This window comes from Mastacembelus armatus, chromosome 6 (assembly GCF_900324485.2).
Source record: "Mastacembelus armatus chromosome 6, fMasArm1.2, whole genome shotgun sequence".
NCBI lineage: Eukaryota > Metazoa > Chordata > Actinopteri > Synbranchiformes > Mastacembelidae > Mastacembelus > Mastacembelus armatus.
In genome coordinates this window covers 22,915,092-22,931,448 of record NC_046638.1, presented here as the reverse complement: position 1 = coordinate 22,931,448, position 16,357 = coordinate 22,915,092, and the positions used below count along the sequence as shown (strand labels likewise).

The window sequence follows — 16,357 nt, the reverse complement described above, 5'->3', positions numbered from 1 at the left end:
GACATTACTGACTGATGGCTGTTGGGACAACCTGTGCGCTGATGAGGGAAAACTCTGACAGAGGTGTACATTCCTAAAAACAAAGGCACAGCTTGGCAGCAGCATTGCACTCTTAAAATCATTTGTTTTTCATTTCATGATTTCCTTCCATCGGTTGTTGAAGAAATGTTTAACAAATTACACCACAACCCTGAGAGTCATTGGTGTAATAAGTTGTTTTAAATTGTCACTATGTCCATATCATGATTAATGTTACTTTGCATTGGTAGTCTCCGCTCTCTGCTCCTCTTTTTTGATGTACTTGATTGGAGTTATTCATAGTGTTTGCATCCACCAGTTTGGCAGGTCTGGGGTTTGTGCACGTCTGTCAAAATCAGTGTCTAAAGGCTATTTTGCCCAGCCTGTGGTGGCCTCTCCGTTGATGTAGGCAAAGCCAGGGAAATGCTGTGAGTGTTCATACTCTGAGTTCCTGCGTGGGCCCAGGGGAGAGTACATGTCCCCAGAGGTGGCATAACGGGATGAATGCATAGGTGGGCTGGTGTAACAGCTGTTAGCTGGTGGCACATCTGGCCACCGGGGGGCCACAGGTGTGGGGTGCAACCGAGGAGTGCTGCCCATCAAGCAGGGCTCCATTCGAGACATCTGGCCATTGAGCTGGTACTGTGGAAGAGAACAAGAGAACTCAGTGATGCAGGAATGTTTTATCTACTGATCTGCAACTAACAATCCGATTATTGTTGCCATAAATAAATTGTTTTATAGTTTTCTGTCAGAACGTTGTGTAAAATACTAATTTCCCACAGCCCAAGATGATTCAAATGTTTTGTTTTCCACCATGAAGAACCCAAAATGCAAATACATTTAGTTTACTCTCAGTATAAGACAAAGAGCACTGAAAGCACAATTTAAAAGGTGGAACCAGTGAATATTTTTTTATTTTGCTTGACTCAAATGATTAATCGATTATTAATACATTCAGATTCATTCCCAGTGAATTAACTAATCAATAAGTAAATTGAGTGTTTGAGGGCAGGATTAAATCATTGTAAACTGTGAAATGCAGTTATTGTAAAAAGGTTTTTTTAGATGAGAAATTCAGTTAAGTTTAAGTCTCATTCAAGAATAGAAAGGAGAAAATGATTTTTAGTCTTTGATGGTGCGTTAAACGAGATACCACATCTGTTGCTGTTTGCTCAGCATTAATAATAGGACCAGGGAGATGTGGCTAGAAATAGCCTGGCACATAACTTCACTTAAAATATTCTGCAAAATGGACAGAGACCAGCTGTTTCCCCATTTTTAGTCCTGATGCTAAGCTAAGCTAATTTTATCTTACATGTAACCCACATCCTACAGAAAGCCAATAACTGTATTTACCAAATTGTTGAACTATTACTTTAATGGAGGCCTAAATGCAGCCAGGAATAAATAGGGGGAGACCATATGGAAGTGTGGTACTGTGACAGTGTTAACCATGCAGCAACAGGTGTGAGTTGTAGCACATTGGTCAAAATAGAAAATTAAGCCACTTATGAAAATTAGACATCAGCAAGTTCAGTGGTTTTCCTGTGTTATTTGCGTTGCCTGTGGTTACTGCTCTGACAAAATCTGCTTGTTGACAAAAATATTTTGAACAGATGGAGATCCGACAAAGTTTTCTGTTTGTTTCAGCTCCATCCTCAACTTCTCACCGAGACAAAGCCCAGGCATTGTGCCCGATTTAAGCTCACGCCAGCCAAAAAAAAAAAAAAAAAAGTGGAAGTACGACCCTTTTCCTTTTCTCACTAAATATAAACATGACAGTCGATTCCATTATGAGGGATCATGACATGGAAAGAGACAGTCAGTGCAGGTCATAGAGCGGAACAGACAGCTCAGCTGCCTCTTGTTCACAAGCAGAAAAGAGACCATTGAATAACAATATTTTAATAAACGCCCCTTTGCCCTGCTCTGTGGCTACTGGCTCTAACAGATGAACGGACTATTGAGAACTGGAAGGACGATAACAGAGCAGGGCCCAAGCCACCTTTCACTATCGGCTTCCGCCGTGTGGAGAGGCCGGTTCTGGGGCTTTTAGAACCACTGTGGGCCCAGCTGATCTCCTCCCACTATAGAGGCAGCAGAGGCTGAAGGCTCCAAGACAGGAAATTATAATAAAAAGAGTAAACTCGCAGCAGTTGTTAAGTGAGCTGTAACATCAGTGGCTCCATCTCATCTTACTAACCCCTTTTCTCATGTGTAAACCTTTCTGTCTTTAGAGGACTGCTCAGAGGCCAGTCTGATAATATTCACACCCAAAAATCACCTCTGCAAGAACTGCTAATGAGCAGTTTAGACATGTACATCCAGTTCATACATTTTTACATTTACGTTTATCTAAAATGCTACTGAACCCATCTCTTGGGAGACTGACCTGTGCGGATGAGCGGTGGTAGGCGGAGTAGTGGAGGGGGGCAGGGATCGCCGGTTCATGGGCCAGACTCGGGTACTGGCTCTGGATGGAGTGAGGATGCTGGTTGGTGTAGCTGCCGTAGTTGTAGCTACCGGTATAACTAGAATGGGGCAAGGAGGTCAAAAGTAATGACATAATGACAAGAAATGACAGAAAATCGTAATTATTACAAAATATCTTGAATAGGAGTTTAATTAAAAAATGTCATATCTACCCATGTTCCTCTCTGTGGGTGTAGACTGGCATCCGGTGGGTGGAGGATGGAGGAGGGACTGGAGCGCTGCTCCTCATACAGGACAGCTGCTGTTCGGCCTCTGGAGCAGAGCCACCTGCTGTTGTCACTGTGTATGTAAGGGACCAGGTATATGACTGAACAGCGCCTGGTTGACACATATATAGACACAGAGACAAATGTGTTGGCGCAAAGAAACTAAGTGCAATGAAACCTGATTGTGGTGTGAGACTGTGAGGCCTGTCTCACCTGTGGTGGCGGTGACCGCGGTGTACTCCGGTGACACAGCTGCTGTGGGGGAGCTGGCCGAGGAGACGCCAACAGACTGGACTGATCGAGCGGGGGAGTAGGACTCTGGAGACGGGGAAGCGGGAGTTGTTTCTGTCAGCGTGAATTCCTCCTCTCTCTCTGCTTATGGTGTCAAGACATGATCAATAGAAACTTTAATATAGCATGGATGTTTGGTGTTCTGGAGCCAAAACAAATGTGTAGTTACTTTGTGAGGGAAAAACTGTGAGTCAGATATGAATTTGTAAACTGTATGTGTGTGGGTAAGATATGAATTTGCATTAAATAAAACAATAATACCTTCCTGTGATTGAAGAATTAACATTAATCAAAGTTCTCTATTGTCCTGTTTATATTTGTAGGTTTATTAAAGCTGACAGCGATTCATAATCTTACTATATATTATTTTACACTACAGGAACCATTTAGAATAGAAACTGATGGATAAAGGAACACATCTCCTAACTGCACCTTCACTTCACTGTTTGTAAGCTGGAATAAAAAAAAATCATGAATGGAAATTAAACCACTCTGCTTTATCAGTAACCAAAAAACAGGGTTTCTAAAGATGCTCTGGCCACATTTAGGCCACCAAAAGCTGTATTGTACTTTATATCCTAGTTTCAAGAACACAAAGAAATCGTCAAATAGAAAGCAGTTAATTAAAGAAAAAATATTAAATTAATTAGATTATCATGTGGTGCAAAAAATGTCAACAAATAGTGAAAAAAATCTCTGAGATGACTGTGCCTTTGTCTTATTTATGACCACATAAAAAAGTAAAGTCCCAAACTCCACAACTGATGTGCATTATTTTTGATTAAACAATTCCGTAAATGATTCAGGATGTCGTCAGGCTTACTACTACAAAAGACATTTCTGGAGGTTCTGTGCCCGTTTAGTGATCAGACCAGGATCAGAGTCCAGGTAGCAGCCTCACCTGTGTTTCTCTCGCCCTTCATGGCCCTCATCAGCTCGTTCGCCCTCTCCTGGCAGTGCAGGGACTCCAGCAGGTAAAGCACATAATCATCAAACATGAGATGGATCAAGTGGAAGGACCCTGCACACAAACATACAGGATGAGTGTGAGATGAAGAAAGATGTGTTCTGTTAGAGAAGAGTTGTGTTATATTAAATGTATTGTGTATTTCAAAGTAACTGTCTAACACAGTGACAGTGAGGTCGCTGGTCATGTGGGAAAGAAACAACCAGCTGGGAATAAATGATGACGACCACTAAGACTGAAGTGTTTCTAAAAGCATCTGAGTAATGACATCACATCCTGCAGACTGACAGGACGGCTGCTGTTATTAAAAAGAAGCGGGTGCGCTTGTTTCCGTGTATCAATTCAGTGCCAGAAATATGTCAGCTGACCCCAAGGTCGCACGGAAGATGAGTCTGTGGCATGTGAGGGAGTGTCACAATTGTGTCATTGTGTTAGTCACTGCTGCCACCGTGCGCATAATAATCACTTGTGGCTATTCAGGGGAGCGGGGTGCAATACTGACTGGTCATAAAATGGAAAAGACGGGCAAACGCATCGGGAGAGGGGAGGGCTGGCTTTTGTTAATTAGCTGTTTGTGCACAGAGACCTGCTTTATCAAAACACTGCAACCAGCTGTGTCTTTGATATTCACACACAAGGCCAAAGGACAGAAACAGAAGAAAGAATAGCCATTTAGTTTTCTTTCATTTGTACAGCTCTTCACTTGGTTTTTACTTCTTCCCAATGCTCTCTCCATATGTGACATCCATCTCGAAGAATCTAAAGCAGCTTAGGTCATCAGTGATGATTTGTTATTCTTATATGATGAATTAAGGGAAACCCTGTTAGTAAAATAAATGTTTCTGAGTCCTTTTGATTGGAGGGATATAAGGATAATGGGATGTGCTTTCGTGGCAGATGTTATTTGAAAGCTTTAATTTCAACCACAATAATGCTGTTGGTGTGCTGGAAATATATCTGTACAAGAGACAATAGGTAACTATTCTGTATATGTGTAATACGCTGCATGGAGTAATGATGACAAAGCAGTAGCAGCTCACCAAAGCTGGGCGCGCTGTGGAGGGTCATATCCCGGATGACTCTGGTACCAAAACACGACCACATCAACAGGAACTGTTGGGCTACCTTCTTGAGGCACCCGGGCCTCTTCCCTGCCACCTAGAGAGACCATTTCCATGAGAAAAGAGGGGGAAGGGTCGGGATACTGGGGTAGAATTAACCCCTGAGTCCGTATTGGGGCTTAACCCTCAGGAACGAAAAACATGTCAACAAGTCAACTATTTAATTTGCCCCCAGGGACACGCCTTCCTATTGAACTATTGTCTGGGCAGTCCAAGACGTTGCCAGGGCAACCAAATTTTACAAGCCCATATCTAGTACATAATGGACGCAAATGGGAAGCTTGAAGACATCATTAACTGGGAGGATTGCAGCGTAAGTGCCTCTGTGTGAGAAAGACACGGAGGGATGAGTGGCTTTCAGCTGCAGGTGTCTTTTAAGGCCAAAATGATCTGTGGTGCAAATACTTCAGGCATTTAGTTAAAAGCACTTCTCAGAAAAGCTGGACACTATTCAAGCTGAAGGAAATTCAGATACTTGATGCAAAAGTCAGCTGCGTCCGACTATGAAAAGTATGAAAAGTATGTTTTGTCTGACCTTGACAACACATCGATCAACCATTGAGTCCAGCCACTCGATGTACGCCTCGATCGGAGACTGCTCCTCCAGTAGACGGTCAAACTCCTGATACACTGTGACAGGAGGAGCAACGTCAGGTTACACAATATTTAACGTCACTGGAAACACACACATTTGGACTCAAATGGAATCTTCATGCAACATCTTCTATGTATCTTTGACCTCTGATCCCGTCAGGACAGATGATTGGAGATGCTCCACAGGGTGTTTCAGATGAGAGTGAACTTGTTTAACCTTTTGGTCTCTGTCATTAAAGCTTTGACTCTGATGGTCGTGGGAATGATTGCCCCTCTGTGTGTTGTTGTGTAGAAGTGTAATTCTCTGTCCGGCCAGGCGTGTTTGAATGGAATCACTTTAAATGCATGTACTTACAGTGGATAATAAGCTGCCTGTGTTCCTCTTGTGAGTCCTCCATGGTGTAAAGTGTCTGCTTGGTGATGCTGTTCAAGTCCACATTCCTCCAGTCCTCCAGCATTTGAAAGGTGATGTCAGCACTGTTTATCACAGTCCGCGATGCCTGGGGACAGATAAATCAACAATATTACTTACACAAGCATACACATGTCCCTTATCAGCTGTGTTTGTTCATATGGATTTTATTAAAAAACATTCAGATGGTGATAGTCACCTGGCAAAGATGGTTTAGTGATGTTTGTCGCTTCAGAATCTGAGAAAATCTCCTTGATACTGCAAATAAAATATGGAGACAAAAGTGGTTAATCCTGTGACTGTATCATTCAGACTTTTTTAGTTAACATAAAAATATAATGTCTTAACATTAAGCCCATCATGCTGAGATGTAGGTGTCATACTTACGTTCAAATTTGATATTTCTCAGGTTTTCAGGAAGGTCGTGAAGTGCTATTTTGAGCCACTCATCAAGCTGTTTGGCAAATTTTCGAATGACCTGAGTCAAACTGTAGATGACAGAAAGTAAAAACACAATAATAAAAATAATAAAACAATAATAAAACACAATAGCTTAGGAAGCATTCAAAACTGTCTTTTAATATAGATGAATCTGAGGATTATTCTCTTAAATACAAAACGTGTAAAACTAATAAAAATGTCCTTGTTTTAACTGAACTTACCAGACTGAGATTTTATTTAGTTTATGTTTTCACTTTAATAATTCAATCATTTTAACAAGTTACTGATTAGTTGACTACTCATTGCAGCCTCACATTTAAACCTCCCAATAAGATTTTTTTTTTAAATTTAATTTAAGGAATTTAAGGCACATTCACGTTTTTTACAGTTCTCAACTCCACTGAAGACTTTACCTGTCAGCGCAAAGTTATTGCAAATGTTTCACATGGAATATGTGATTGATTACCTGACTGATCACTCAAACATCTGATTAGCAGCTAAAATTAAAGTGGATGATGTGGAACTATAATATCTGTGTAGTATTATAAAATTGTCTGTAAGGCTTTAAAGTACAGTAAATAAAAATGTGCATTGTAGGCAAAGATTTGGTAAAGTGAACTAAATGATAACCACAGTGTTACTGTTAATGCAGCAGGATGGCACAAAGAAAAAATGTTAAGTCAGAGCAGTGAAAAAACAAACCACATATTCAGAGAGGAAAATAATAAGAAATATCACTCTGTTTAAAATGGAGGTTCCAGTACTATGCACCTATCAGGCAGTGCTTGCAGGACAGTGGGCATCAGCACCCCAGAGATGGCCTTGTAGAGGATGGAGTCACAAACACCGACTATATTGACCACAGTTGGGGAGCCGAGGACAGGGAGCATGTGGGGTGGCATGCCCTGCCAGAAGTGCAGCAGGAAGCTTTGGACCTGCAGACACAACAGACACATGACAGCATTCAATATTACAGGAAATACAATTTTAAGATTTTTAGAAACTGAAAGAATTAGTCAAATACAATAAAACATTTTTTTGAAATGGCCTTTTAGAAAAACAGAATTTATAATTTTAGGGGGGAAAAAGGCTTGAATAAGAAGAAAACTTGCCTCATCGAAGTTGGCTCGAATAACAGTGTCCAATATCCTCTGACAGTGCGTTCTGTACATCATGATGAAGGTTGACACCTGTGGGCAACAACAGAGTATTAATTAATTATATCACTAACCTAATAGCTTTTCTTCCTCTTTTGGGGATGCTAAAAAAGTGGTACAAAAACAAGACAATAAATCTTGAACAAAGCAAGTGAACTAATAAATACATGTTACAGGTTTAGGCTGCAGCAGAGTAATATAAAACAAGCTTTAGAGATCAGCAAAACACAAACCATTTAAAATCATGGCCCCTCTTTAAAAGCCAGACAGCTAGTGCCTGTCCTTTGTCCATTGCTAGATCTTATTATCTCCTCCAAAAGATTAAGAGTTAGTGAGGAGCCAGCATATAAATCCTCAAGGTCCTTCTCTAAACGCAAACCCAGTGAAGGTCTCAGGGCAGATAAAAGAGCCAGAGGGGGCACAGAGATGGTGAGATGGCAGGGAGAGGTGGGAGGAGGGGGCTGTAAGGATGGACTTTTTAAAACTCCTGTTTACCCTCTCTTCTGGCAGGCTGGCGGGCAAATTTAGGTCTTTGACATTTGGAAACTCTGGCAGGAGCGTCCCCAGTTTGGAGCGCGGTGAATACGCCACTGTCTGCTTCGTGACCTCTTTCTTCCCCGTCTCGTTCACCCATGCCGCTCCCTTTTTGGAGTACATCACGTCATAATACGCAGAGGTCTCCTTCACCGCGATCCCATAGTAGTGATACCTGACAACAGATGATGTTTTCCCTCATTAAGGACAACCACAGCTTGACAAAGAACATTTCATGTAAATATGTAGTCAGTCTCACTCCCTGTGGTATTTTTGGTTTCTGCTTGCCCATGTTTTCTTTAGCTTGTATCTTTAGATTGTTTATGAGAGAATCAAACCAAACCCACTTACTTCGACTGGCCCCTGGTTCCCAGTCTTCTGGTAGTTAATGCTGGAAATTGCTGCCTTATGATCTGTTCAGTGTAGGAGAGAAAATGCTGTCAGTGTCGTGGAACTATACAGAACATGATATGAAAATCAATTCAGGCTTTCACAGTAATTTAGAAAAGAGAAAAGGAAAAACACAAGGAAAATATGTTTGATTCAGTTGTAGAAAATGTAGTTTAGCAAAGAAAAAGTAAGGGCTTATTTTACTTAGAAGTGTTAAACAGTAAATATATTACAAACTAGATGACAGACAATACTCTACATGTCCAGTATCTTCATTTCTTTATGAGAAGCGTTTAATAAAGTTTGTCAGGAGAACAACATGAAAGTCTCACAGCTGTGTCCACAGGGAGGTCTGAGAGGGGAAACAAAGCTTTGAGAGCCATCCATTTATGACATCCAGGGGTATTACGTTTTTTTTTTTTATATCAACAGTCACCCCTCATCCATCCACCCACCCATCTTCACTCCTTCTCACTCTCTTTCTCTTCTGCACTCCCTCCTTCTTCCTTTCCTCTCTTTTTGTCCAAAGAGATTGGCTCCTCGGTCCAGCTCCTGGTGCAGAAACTTTAGCAAACAGTGTAGCTCTCCATTGTGTAGGATGAAAAAAGAGGCCAAGCTGTGAAGTTTCTGTCAGGCCCCGCTTGATAAATGAGCAGACAGGGAGGCAGTCCGGGCCCTCTCTTGTTTTTTTGTCCTGAATCAATGAAGCCTTCCTAAAGGACACCCCACACTGCTCCAGCCACTGATCTAACATTCCGCAACATCTCACCCTTCCAAATTTCCTTTAATTACACATTAATCCAGGGCCCTTCTCTTTTTCAATATCTTCCGACAGGAGCTGTGGAGGGGTGGGGGTGGGCCAGGGTTGGGGGTTGGGGGTTGGGGCCGGAGTCCAGGGTACAGCGGATTGCTGGGGGTAGGAAGGCTGAGGAACTTCTTGGGGTTGTGGGAACAAACGAAAGCGCATCTCCTTTGGCTCTAGATTATGTGTTCAGTGAACGACCGCAGAGCTTTGCTTCACACTGAGCTGCAGTGATATTACTTCAACACAGCAGCCAAAACCAACCCAGGCGCAGATGATCAGACTAATGCTCACGGCTGATTAGGTGGATGAGATTATTGCTTTGATTGAGGCTATAACATCCAACCACTGTTTTGTATCTTCTTGTATTGATTCGCTTTGTTCAGCTTGTTTCAAACTCAAAGTAGAAAAGTTTATAAAAACCCTAAAAATTAGAGAAAAATAATGACTATATTCATGTTCCATAACCATAATCAAAAAAAGTTTTACAGAAACATACAATTTAAATCACTACAGATGTTAATGTTTAGACACTGACTCAAAGCAGACGCTGCTGGGAAGGATGACTTATCAGACTGTTTAACAATAATCTGCCCTCATGTTTTGAATCTTACCTTTCCAAAGCTCGCTGCGTTCACAGGCTGCGTGTCGTGCTTCTCGCTGAAGTCTAGGTAATGCATGTAAAGGGCACTTCTGGGGATACACACACCTTCAGCTATCTCATAGTTCTCCTCTAACCTGTGAAGTCAAGAGGCATCCGTGCAGAGAAAGTTAAATATGAGTGTTACTGCTTTGTTAATAAAAATCAAGTGAAATGAGAGAATCATGGCATTTTTGCTAAATGTGCTATAACTGATCATGTAGCAAATCATAATGTGAGGGAACATCAGTAAACGCAATATATTTGTACTGGGTTTAGGGTTCATTTTCATCTGTAGTACCATCTTCGGTTTGTGGTTCAGAAAAAACACAAAGAACCACAGTCAAAACAAAAAACTGAATGAAAGCCAAAGTCATATAATTAAAAAAAAGCTGCTTTGTTCACAATAAAACAGTTTGCATATTCACAACAAACCTAATGTAGTCTACACAGACACTTAAAACTACAGTTAATACTGCATTGCATGTTCAGTGACACACATCTATCTATCTAAGTTGCACACAACTTTTCATGTGTGATATTTAGATACTAAGCTTCACAACACAGATGTAATTGTTCTCGCAACTACATCACCAACTGCTCAAAATGCATACATGCTGAACATGTCCAAAACCTAATTTTAAAATTATTCATAATAGCTGCATCTAACTTAGGGTTGTGCATGCTGGTTCGCTGGAATAGTTTGCACGCAGACACGCAGTTTGCATTTGTGATCAGGTTTTTATTTTTTCAGTTCCTCCACATAAAGAGTTGTGTTGTTTTAGCATCGTTTTGCATGACTGGGTCCATCTAGTTAATTTATGTGTGGAAAAAAATAAATTATAGCAAATTGTTGTTTGTAATTGAAAGGGCTTTGTGGGTTATTCAAAACGGCTTTAAAAATTTACGTCTGGGGTTGTCAGAATCTCAAAATAGGATGTTGATACTATTTGCTTGTGATGAATCCATGATGCCATAAACACTTGAAAATTCTTGAGCATTTCAGAAACATGACACTTTGCAGAATTTCTCCCCCCTACTGGTAACAAAACACTCAATGAAGAAAAGCTTTTTCTAACTAAAACACATAAATGCTTATGACTTAGTCAGACATGTTTATTAACTTAAATTACCACATATTTATATCTTTTTATATCAAAACACTGTCTGTGTACATCAAAGGGAAAATATTTAAATACAAATGGATCCAAACCTGAGCCCTGTGGGACACCACTATCTCCAGTTATTTCTGATGTAGCATTAAATGAAGAATTTATCCCATATTGAGCTTTAGCCCTTAGTAATCAAACATTTAACAGAGGGAACCATTATATATGTAGCATGAACCTTGAATGAAGCCTGAATCACTTGTCTAAAGGTCAGAGTACGACCGTCAATGAAAAAGCAATCAATGGAGTAAAAACAGGTTAATTCTAGTCTAGTTCTTCACAGAATCAACCAACTACAAATTAAATCATGCTACCACCTCATCTGCATCATGATTTACATTTATATTTATATAATAGGTCTCAACACTAAATTTCCCAGCTTTTATCTTAATTAGCATGTATCAAACCTTTAAAACAACATCTGTGCTACTGCATTTTATTAGTATGTTTCACTGATTTCTACACTAAATTTCACTTTGTTTCTTTGTCCTTGACTTTTTTTTTTTTTTTAAACAGTCATGAAATAATTGCACAAATTTCTCAAATTTTCAGTGAAACAATATTCACTCCAGTTTGTTTCTATTTCGCAGTTGATGTCAGTCCTATGAGCACATGGATTCTGTCTGGTTTAACAGTGATGACAAAATCAATCAAAAACTCATTAAGATGGTTGCAAAAATAGAAAATGTTCACTTGTTGAGATTGTAAACAATATATGAGAAAATGTGCATAAAAAAAGTTTTTTAAAAATCCATAAAATGTTTAAAGAAGATGAGGCTGCATGAGTTAAATGTTTTGTTTTGTTTGTAAGTGTTATTGTTGAGTCCAAAACAAATAAAACATAAAACCGTATCTGATCAGATTATCGTGATCAGATATAAAAACAAAACAAATGAGATTTCTCTTTCCTGTTATTACTTAAAATATAAAATGTGTGCCACACAAATAAATTGATTTCAAAAGAAGGATGTATTTGGGGTTCAGTCACACATAATATAAATCTTACCTTTAGTGACACATTAAGGGTAGAAAACAAAACTGGTGCTCATAGTTTCATCTGTGTGTGTCATGTAAAGCTATAAAAGCAATACAATTTTAATTTCTAACATGATTGAAAATGACATGAGCATTGCATAACAACATAGACTGTGATATTTTCACATTTTATTTAGTTTAAGTAATAATTTATTAAAACTTTTTTATTAGAAAACTTTACTCCATTTGCTTTTCATTACTATTTAACATAGTTGCATTTTTTTTCCATCACCATTTTCTACTTTCCTCTCATTTCTTTTTACAAATGGCCAAATGGCCACTTACCATTCCAGAGTAGCTGGTGTTGAATGTGGTTTAGAGGCTCTGTTATTTTCTTTTTCTTCATCTGTAAGAAACAACACATTTTTGGATTTTAGGGCACAATTATGTGCAAAACACTCTGACTGTCTTATGCGAAAACAAGGTTAAGTGACATTTAATGAATTAAACACCAAACAATTAGCTTAATAAATGAAGTCTAAGAAACATGCAGTGAAATCAGTAATTTTAGTCTAAAGGATTTGTCTTGCTTACGTTCATCATTGGACATGTTCCCCAGAGATGTGTGGCTGGAGTATCGCTTGGACTCGCTCTCGCTGAGGCATCTTTCAATCCAACTCTCTTAAAAAAAAAAAAAAAAAAAAAAAAAGAAGAAGGAGACATGACTGACAGCAGCAGATCGCCTCTTAGTAAAAATGAAAATTATGCTTTTGATCAAAAAGTATATTTCAACAGTGGATGTTTTTAATGTGATCTGGGCAGAACAGGGTAACACAGGAGTTTTAGTGCATTTCTTAGTTTTTCATTTTTAGTGAAACCATTTTTGAATTCTCATTCTGGAATAATTTCATTTTGTCCTGCAGTAAAGAAGAAACAAAACTGTTTTTATGTAGTGTGGAAAGGAAATCACTGCCTGTATGGGAGACTTTAAATGTCACTAATGTGACAGGGCGAGCTGACAACAATCGATTGTATGGGCAGTGGTGCAGCCATGGCTCTATTTGAGATGTTTTCACCAAGACGGCAGGAATCCAGCATTGTTCCCAGGAGACTACGAGCATACACGCTTGCTTAAAAAGAGCCTGTGCACATTACTGAAGCAGTCTGGTGGAATAGAGCCCATTGTCCCGTTTTAATTTCTGCTAAGAAACAGCTCAACTGGTGTCCTTTCTGGGACTGGACAGCAGCAAAACACCAAAGCTTTCATGTAGAAACAACATGACAGAATAGAACCTAATTTCCATTCTTTTAGATGCTCAGAAAGGTGTTTGAAATTTCACAAAGGTAATTAAGAAACAAATTGTTTGTGATTAATATACTTATTTATTTGAGTGCGACAAAGCATTTCATGTACTTCATGTTTCTATGATTAAAAGCTACTTCTTACTTGTGCTACACTGAATGACTGAACAGAGAAATGAAATTTAAATTTTTATATTTCACATTTAAATGGAAAATAAAAACTATTATGTAACATAAATGGAAAGAGCAGCCAAAATACTTTTGCATGGTTTATACCACACTACAAAAGTACGCAAAGAGCTACCTCGAACCCGTTTAACAACATGAAAACTCATATTTCGATAAATCGTTTACATTTTTTCATCTGCATGTGAACTGAACTGACAACAGTTGCCATGGCAGCTGTTGCTAGGACAGGCTGTCGTCAGGACGACCTGTTGGTGTAGCCCATTGGGGAGGAAGAGGTGGGGGGTCACAGATACTGAAAAGTTTGAAGAAGTTTACACCCGATGAGGATCGACACCTCGATGTTCGGCACGTGCTGACAGAGCAGAGTCCCATCATCAGCTGGAAATTCACAGCCCTGTGACGAAAAGGCTTTTCCTTTACGTTAGGTTAAATAAATGATTACTATTATCGTCATGAGGAGATGGATAAGTGTCTCCAGAGTATTAACTTTTACTTTACTGATTATTAGCACTCTGCATAAAAAACAGAATATTTGCATATTAACTTGGCGTAAAACACCATTTGGTGTCCTTGACATCTCTCAGCATTTATCGGTTTTCACTTCTGTTGACCTAAAAACAAAGAAACAAAAACAAAAAAAAACCTGGAAATGAAAAAGTGAGTCCACAGCAGTGAAGCTAATTCTCCACAGAGGCTCAGATCTCAAGCTTCATTTGCCACAGGGACAGATAGGTTGGGGAGCTAAATAATTGGATTAAATTTGATCAAGTGTAATGGATGATCAGTCATTTATTAACACACATTCAGGACTTAACTACCCTACACTGCAGCAGCATACTACGAATAACTACGGGGCTAAATAATAATTAATTACATAGACTTTTAACAAACAATGCCACTTCTCAGCAGATAGGAAATCTACTATTTTTTAATCTCTTCATGACACTGAATAATGAGAATGACTAATAATGAAAATTAAAGTACTCACTTTACTAAATATGACACAAAAATATTTTTACAATTTAGTTTGAAATTGAATAAATGCTTTTGTTTTGTAGTTATATACTAAGAAAACAGAGAAGTAACTCTAAAATAACAGGTGTATAATACTTTAAAGGGCAGCATGGTGTGCACTTATTATTCACTTCTCTCCTGAATAATTTTTTGAAAATAGTTTGACTGAAAAAACAACAAGAAGCCATTTGGCTGTGACGATAATCAGTGGTAGTGTGTTCTGTAGAATACCCATAAATGTGTAAGACCGAAAATACCCTTCTTCTAGACTTCAGAAATGTAAAAACGAAGTGTGAAAAAGGTTCAAATCAACAGCTAGACATCCAGACAGTGCCTCCGAATGACTACAGAGAAAGTTTGAGACTTCCACAAGTGCAGCAGCAGAAGTTAACACAGCATTTCAAAACCGAAGCTGATTTTCTCAACACATCCAGACAAGCAGAGTTTAACCGGACTGACCTGTGGAATCCATATCAGGCTCCTCCAGCAGCCCGCAATGCATCCTCTTCCCATCAACGGCACTGGCTCCTCCAAGAAAATGGCTAAGTGCACGTTTCCCCCTCCTCGGCGGCTCTCCCCTTGTCTCACTCAGTGTTTCCGTGACCACTGCCCGTCACAGGAGACGTTGAGGATCTGAGGTTCAGCCAGAGAGGGGTGGTGATGGCGGAGGAGAGGGGGGAGGTGGGAATAAGGGAGGAAAAAGGGGGGTAGAGACTCCAGAAATCCAGTGGGGGGAAAGCCAGACCCGTCAAAATGTTTGCTGATGTTTCATGGGAAAGGGGCTGATTTTATAGGAGCCCTGATGGGGACATGTCATTGATAGGCTTGGAAGGCTGATGAATGGCCCCAAGTCAGATGGGGATGTGGCAAGGCTCACTGGAAGTCTTTTGTGGAGCTGCTTTGAATAAGAAAAGCTCCCTCCCAACAAAAAAAAGAGGCTTAGATCTACGCAGTCCTAACACTGTGGCCTCCCCGTCTTCAATTATGGCATTTAATACGTTTTTATACACCCCTGAGCTTCACGTAAACATACATCCCTACACAGCCACTGCTCCTGTGCTTCCCTCCGATTTTAACTCCTACTTCACATCCCATGAACACTTGTTGCCACATTTGGACAGTTTCTCGTCTTATTGTACAATTAAATCATCTTAATACTGACTTTTTTCCCCCAGTTTAGAAATCATACATTCAGATGCACATCTAAACATGCTAAAAGTGCACAAGTGCAAATTTTTCGGTGCAGTTCTCATTTCTTTTTGCTCACTCTTTCGTTGTGGCAACCTTATTTTTGGTGTGCCTCTGAGAAGAGGGAACAGTCACAAAGGGGGGGAAGTAAAAGTGCAAAGCCTGAGGCTGGGAGGGCTCTGATGGAGTGCCTGAGAGCTGGAGAAGGGAAAGCTGTGATTAGAATATGAATGGAACCACAGGAGAGGGGGAGAGGAGAAGGGAAAGAAGAGTGGAGAGGAGAAAGGCGGATTATGGCTGAATTACTCACCACGCCATGGATAGCAAAGGAGGACTTTCTCTTCCAGTGCGCAGGTGTGGGCACCACTGCTGCTGCTCACCGACACACACCGCGCAGCCACCTGGGAGCACGGGCGGGACAGGGCGCCAGCAACATGCCATGGGGCACTGT

General features: G+C 40.0%; 1 protein-coding gene across 3 annotated transcripts; it reads right to left on the bottom strand.

Moving 5' to 3' along the window:
* Nucleotides 1-304: 304 nt before the first annotated feature.
* rfx4 (regulatory factor X, 4) lies at nucleotides 305-15,768 on the bottom strand. Of its 3 annotated transcripts, none has more exons than XM_026312543.1 (18): nucleotides 15,178-15,768; nucleotides 12,808-12,894; nucleotides 12,559-12,619; nucleotides 10,044-10,167; nucleotides 8,589-8,650; nucleotides 8,199-8,412; nucleotides 7,659-7,736; nucleotides 7,318-7,481; nucleotides 6,493-6,593; nucleotides 6,305-6,363; nucleotides 6,049-6,193; nucleotides 5,635-5,729; nucleotides 5,019-5,136; nucleotides 3,913-4,032; nucleotides 2,934-3,092; nucleotides 2,667-2,832; nucleotides 2,414-2,552; nucleotides 305-660 (listed from the first exon to the last, which is right to left on the bottom strand). In XM_026312543.1, the coding sequence occupies exons 1-18, from the start codon at nucleotides 15,218-15,220 to the stop codon at nucleotides 388-390; spliced, it is 2,208 nt and encodes a 735-aa protein (XP_026168328.1). In that variant the 5' UTR covers nucleotides 15,221-15,768; the 3' UTR covers nucleotides 305-387. The 3 variants fall into 3 exon arrangements, with proteins under 3 accessions (XP_026168328.1, XP_026168327.1, XP_026168330.1); XM_026312542.1 differs by having other exon boundaries at nucleotides 2,934-3,095; nucleotides 15,178-15,767; XM_026312545.2 differs by having other exon boundaries at nucleotides 2,667-2,793; nucleotides 2,934-3,095; nucleotides 15,178-15,767.
* Between the last annotated feature and the right edge of the window lie 589 nt (nucleotides 15,769-16,357).